The sequence below is a fragment of the Fulmarus glacialis genome, unplaced genomic scaffold (assembly GCF_000690835.1).
Source record: "Fulmarus glacialis isolate BGI_N327 unplaced genomic scaffold, ASM69083v1 scaffold7423, whole genome shotgun sequence".
Taxonomy (NCBI): Eukaryota; Metazoa; Chordata; class Aves; order Procellariiformes; family Procellariidae; genus Fulmarus; species Fulmarus glacialis.
The window spans coordinates 183677-190138 of record NW_009201014.1 but is presented as its reverse complement, the minus strand read 5'-3'; the positions used below and the strand labels follow the sequence as shown (position 1 = coordinate 190138).

The 6462-nt window shown below is 43.1% G+C and overlaps 1 protein-coding gene across 1 annotated transcript in view; it reads left to right on the top strand.

Moving 5' to 3' along the window:
* Positions 1–1142: 1142 nt before the first annotated feature.
* LOC104073851 (dapper homolog 1-like) overlaps positions 1143–6462 on the top strand; it is a gene marked incomplete at its 5' end in the record, with an annotated part of 7381 nt that continues 2061 nt past the window's right edge. Inside the window, 3 exon segments of the mRNA XM_009573780.1 lie at positions 1143–1304; positions 2913–3068; positions 5687–6456. Coding sequence (XP_009572075.1) covers positions 1143–1304; positions 2913–3068; positions 5687–6456 — 1088 coding nt within the window.

Here is a 6462-nt window from a genome sequence, read left to right as displayed (position 1 = left end):
CATCACCTCTGCCGGCCTGGCTTCCAGCCAGCTCCCCGCTCCCCTCAGAAATGTGGGAGAAGAGTTGGGATCGCCCCTTTGGTTCTCCAAGGATGGTGTTCAATGCCAGCACATCTTCAAACAGCCTCACTAATACTATTAGCATTTGCTTTCCCTTTGCCCGAGGACTGGGCCACCCCAGGGGAAAGGTTGTCCTGGATTTAATGGGTTTAGAACTAGTCCAGTTATGAGCATCAAAACTCTTCGCGATGAGCGTATTGGAGCACTGCTGGGCGCCGATCAAATGATGCACTTGAAAAAAAGAGATAAACCTTCCTCTTGCCTCTCCCACTTTCCCCAAAGCCAGAACAATTAAAGCGTATGAAGCTGAACAGATGATGGATAAGCAACATTAAAATACACACAGGGAAACTGATTGCGTTGACCGTGGGTTAATGAGTGCCTTACAAAATCATTCCTTATTGCTTATTTTATGCCATCAAATTACCTTCATAAATAGCCTTAAAATTCATCTCACAGCAATTTTGTACAATTATAATGGGAGAAGAGGAAGAATTACTCTTCCTTCCTGCTGCACTGCAAAACTAATAAAAGGGCCGTGATCCCAGCCCTGGGAATCTTGCTGTCTATATGGTAGACTATAAGCTCATAATGTGCAGCAGAACAAGGAGGTTCCAACACTACAGGCACTTGTTGGCAGAGCTGTTTCATCCCATTGTGTGAACAGATGTGATCTTTGACTAACATCACTGTGGTGGTGAACGTCCCCTATTACGCTGGCAAAGCTGTCCTTTCACCGAAGTAGCCCGTTTCATGTGCACGGGTCTGGTGTGACCATATCATACGATACAGCTTTGTTGTCACAGCTGTGGTCCTCCTGCAAAGGAGTGCTTTGCCAACACAGTGTATTGGTCTTCCTAAATTGTGGGGTGTGCTCCTTATGTAGAACTGGCTGGAAGAGGCTGGAATGAAGTGCCTGCATAATTCTTCAGTTAAGTATTTATCCAGAGCGTCTATCTAGAATTTCAGGGCTTTGTTCTGTTTCATTTTTTTGTAAAAGAATATCGGCCGGGTATTTCCACGATGCTCAGATGGAGAAGGCTGTTTGTCTTTGGAGCCCCTTCATGTCTGCCCCACTGAAGGAGCTGATGTTTGTCTTCTTGTTTTCCAGAACTGCTTGAGGAGGAGGGACGCCGGCCTATTAAATCAGTTACAAGAGCTAGATAAGCAAATAAGTGATCTCCGCCTGGACGTGGAAAAAACGACAGATGAACACCTTGAGACAGACAGTCGTCCAAGTTCAGGTAAGGCCAATATTCAGCAAAATGGAGCCTCCCTTGGTCCCTGGAATTAAACTGGCTGTAGTTTTCAGTACTACAACAGTAAATGTCTATAGCATGTTCACACTCTGATAATTAATGCCTACTAGCAAAGTTCACCTACCGCTGGAAAGGTTGCTGTTTGTAGACAACATATTCGGAGGAGTATTTCAAGCTTAATTAGATTTTTAGTGTTTGGCCACCCACAAGTTAGTTCAAAAAGTTCTAGTTCTCCTGCATATTAGGAAGGAGGCTGCAGAAAAAATGGTGAAAGGAAGGACCACCAGCAGGAGGAAGATGTCAAAATTGATCTTACAGCCAGAAGGGAACATTGAATCAAACAATTTGATCCCCTGTATATTGAATTTCATCCCATTCTAACTGTGTTGAAGCCAGTAAGTGGTACTTAACTATGCGGAATCTTTCCTAGAGGCATCTAGACTTGTTGTGAAGGCACTAAAAAGTGGAGAATCCACCAACTTGCAATTGTTAAAACCATTGCTAATTTCTAATTTGAATTTTACTTGTTCCAGCACTGATTTTATTATATGCTTTTCTCCCATAGAGTAAGGTCTTTTCTAGTACCAAGCTTTTTCTCCTCTTGGAGGTGCTATACAGTATAATTCCTGACTTTTTTCGATGAGCTAAACAGGTCAAGTTCATTAAGTCATTTGTTTTAAGGCATTTTTCCAAGCTCTTAAATAGCTTTATGGCCCCTTTCCAATTTTTTAGCTTTTTTTTAAGCATGCTGGATTTGAGGACTAGGCACACCGTGCCAATGTCTTTCTTACCAGTGCTGTATAGACTGCAGAAGTCATTTCCCTACTGCTATTCATTAGTCTCTTTGTACATCCAACAATCTCATTAGCTTTTTTTGCCATATCATTAAGCTTGATTGAGCTGCTTTTCCATGCTGACTAAGTCCTTTTCAGGATTATTGTTTTCTAGGATGCATCCCCATTCTGTAGACATGCCCTGGATTCCTTATTCCTAAATGTACAATTTAAATTTTGATTATGGTATGTCATATTTTTCTCGGCTAGTCCCAGTTTACCAGGAAATTACATTTTCTGTGTCTGCACATTATTTACCATTTTCCTTCTTTCATGTCATCCACAAATACTATATTTATCTCCAGAACTTTGAGGAAAATAATGGATAGCACTGGACCCAACACTTGGTAAAAATTTTGTAGTCAAGTAATAGCTGGAGAGTCTGTCTTGGAAGTATAATACACTATTAAATGAGCGGGCTGTCAAACACAGCCTGGATCCTTCTAGCTAAAATCTGAAAAGCCCTGTAAAGGGTAAAACCCCAACCCTTGTAAAGGTTAAAAAAAAAAGTTCAAAATTTCATATACTAAGTAAAGTTCTGCTTTTTTACTTTTAAGTGCTTTACTTTTAAACGGAATCCTTCATAGCAATACGGATATTACTAAATTGTGCACTGTTTTTTGGGTGGCTGAATGAAATCCCGTAACTAATTGCAACAGAGTAAGCCAACATAAACATGAGCTTTGCTGCCTTTCTAGGGACACAAATGGTAACTTTGTGTAGACATAACTAATATAAATCCAAACTCTTATTTTTATAGGGTTTTATGAGCTGAGTGATGGAGCTTCTGGATCGCTCTCCAATTCATCTAACTCTGTCTTCAGTGAGTGTTTATCCAGTTGCCATTCTAGCACTTGCTTTTGCAGCCCTTTGGAGGCAACACTGAATATCTCAGATGGACGCCCTAAATCTGCAGGTATAGTAAAAGCAGGTCGAATACATCATACTCCAGGAGGTGGCTTTGGCTTTGGAAATACTGCCTCAGGAGTATCTGGGTTGGATTAACCCTTCTTCCTTTCATTTGATGTATTGTGCTCTGTATTGTGCTGTGAAAAGATTCCAGTGCTTATCACGTACATGGGTCACGAGGCAGGACCGTTTGCCCTCCACTAGTCCAGCCTTACATGTGAATATGTCACTCCAAACGCATGAAAAGAACATGTGAAAATATGACAGCTGCTCTACCCAGTAGAGGGCAGTGGTACCTATACACATAAACACGTTAGTCAGCTAATTTCTCATGGTTTCCTTTAGAAAAGCATTTTTACTAAATAGCAATAATGAAAGATACCTCAACAGCCATGTCCTCATTAAAGTGACAGAGCAAGGAGCTAGCTACAGGTTTTAGGAGATCAGGGTGCACGTCAGTCTGTTTGTAGCAGTCATTTTGTCACCTCTGATGGTCCTCAACCCCTAGGTGACCATGCTGAGGCGTGTCCTGCATTTATATAGGATACACAAACAGACATCGTGAACAGCGAAAAAGTATTTTGTCTCTTTGGCGGAGAGCTGTTGACTTTCCTTGGACTCTAGGCTGAAGATGCAAGCCTTAAGTGTGGAACGGCTAAACAGGAGGGTGGCCTCTGTCTGTTTTCCAGAAAGGACGCTTCGGTAGGACTTTTGTGATCAAGCGTTACTGGTTGCAGCCATACTCATTCAAAAGCCTTAGTTCGTTCTGGGTTGTGGAGGATGTTCCTAACCATAGTATTTCCAATTTCCATTCTGCTCTTTATGGTTAGCTTACAGTGATTTTTTTGTGAATCGAAGACAAAATAATTCAAGTTCTTCTAACTCTGAAGTGGGAGAATACAGCCTGGGATACATTCATTCTGAGATGCTGAGAAGTCCTCTAAGTTATCCTTTGAGCAGCTTGGGGTAATTTAATGCTCCCTGTTGTAAGGTATATGTGATCTTCATCAGCCATACATAAAAAGAAAAACATCCACAAGGATTTCCAGCAGATTGCATTGCTGTTTTTTTCTGTATACATCATGAAAACCTAAAACTCTTACTATTCGTACTGTCTCACTTTTAGAGATGAAATTTCACAAACTGGCATGTTTCAAAGAAGTGTTTTTGTCAACAGTTCCTGACTCCAACACAGAATTTAGGAAATGTGGGAAAACTGTGAGGTTATCTGGAGGAAGTTCATGCTCCTAACTTCCCTGTTCTTCCTCTCCTGCTCACACAGGAACATCATCTCTATCAGCTAATTTCATCAACGTCTGTGAGACCTCTTTTGAAATAAGCCTTAGATAAGTGATGAGCACTGAGCATTCAGATTTGAGTACCCTGGCTGAAGTTTCTAGCCCAAGGGTAGAAAACAGGACTGACGGTGATCTAGAAGGATCATTTAGATTGTACCCCTACCCAAGAAGACAAAGGCAACATAAGCTTAAGAAAATAATAATCATAGGTGCTTGGATTGAAGCCCTGCTCCTAAGGTCGCTTACCTCCCAAGTAAGTGCCTTAGCCATTAAATCTGACTCATGCATCCTGAAACGCACTGGATTTCTCTTACAGAACTCTCTTTGCAGAGCCAAGGCTAGGATGTCAGCTGGATTGACCTGCACTCCTTGTACTTGTGTGGAAAGATGAGCTTGTTTCCCATTCTTTAACACTTTATTGCTCAGAAGGAGCATCTGTTATTGTTACTAGCATTATTATAATTATAAAATAATTATGATGATAATAATAGTAACAATAATAATAACAACAACAAAATTAAATCTAGATTTTTTTTGACCCAAGATACGCTTGAGAAAATCTGGAAATGAAATTTGTCAGTAAGCTAAAAGAATTCATTGGACTCTTGGCTATATTTTTTATATTTCCCTTTGGATTTAGCAAAGTAAAATATAAAATTCCTTTGTGCTGAGACCCGCAGTGAGTTTTAGAATCATAGAATCATAGAATCATTAAGGGGAAAAGACCTCTAAGATCATCAAGTCCAACCGTCAACCCAACACTACCATGCCCACTAAACCATGTCCCTAAGCCCCTCATCTACATGTCTTTTAAATACTTCCAGGGCTGGTGACTCTACCACTTCCCTGGGCAGCCTGTTCCAAGGCTTGACCACTCTTTCAGTAAAGAAATTTTTCCTAATGTCCAATCTAAACCTCCCTTGGCACCTTTAGAGGTGCCTGTGTACCATGTAAACAAAAGAGACCCTTACAGACTTCTGGGTGGCTTGGAAGTAAAATAGGAAGCTCTTAGCAACCTAGGCACAGGTTTGAGACCAAAGTAAATGTTCTCATTAGGGCTGTGATTTTTATTTTTTTAACCATGTAGTCATATTGGGGCAAATCTTACATAGACGCAGTTACAAAGAGACCCACAGAAGAATAGTGCTGCTTTTATATCGCTTAAATGGCATCCCTGGTTGCAAGGTTTCTACTGGTTGAACAGCACTGCTGTTGTATAAACATTGCCTCGTATGTGTAGATGGGACCGGAGTCCTTGACGGCACGTGAAAAACATAGCAGAACTGTCCCTGGCAGGCTCTCTAAACTCTTCTAAAATGCTTTTCAGATCTCATAGGCTGGATGGACTATAATAAGGAAGGCCAGCATGAGGACCAGACCGCAGGCTCTGTCTGTCGCTCTTTGTCCACACCGCACTCAAATTCCCTCGATGTCGTTGCAGATGTACATCCAAAGTACCAGTGCGATCTGGTGTCTAAAAACGGGAACGATGTCTACCGGTACCCCAGCCCACTCCATGCGGTAGCTGTGCAGAGTCCCATGTTTCTTCTCCCCGTGACTGAAAACCCCCAGCGAGAAGAAGAGAGGCTTGGTTGTGATATTAGCGACGTTTGCGCCGGATCTGAAACGGACTCGGGAAAATCCGCCAACGCCTTTCTCCCGCAAGGCTCCTGGCCGGCGCCGTGCCCTTCCACCAGCAAGAGGATAGACGGTTACATCTTAAGCCTGGTTCAGAAAAAGACTCACGCGGTAAGGACTAACAAACCGAGGACGAGTCTCAACGCCGATCCCACCAAAGGGATCTTGAGGCATGGAAGCATGTGTGTCAGGCAGCCTGCAGGGGTGGTGGCTCACGGTAACGTCGTGAACCTGAAGAGCTCCAAGCAAGCATGCTTGCCTTCTGGTGGGACCACCGCTCTGGACCACGTGGCACCCTCTCCGTTAAAGCAGAGGCCGAGGGAGCCGCCCGGCGAGCAGCTGGAGAGTAGGAAAGCACCTTTGCCGGCGGCTTTCCCGCCCGGCGCGGCGAGCGAACTTCAGAGCAAGCACCTCCCGCGGGGCGCCAAACCGGCACCTCCGGAGCTCGGCCGCAACACAGTGGCC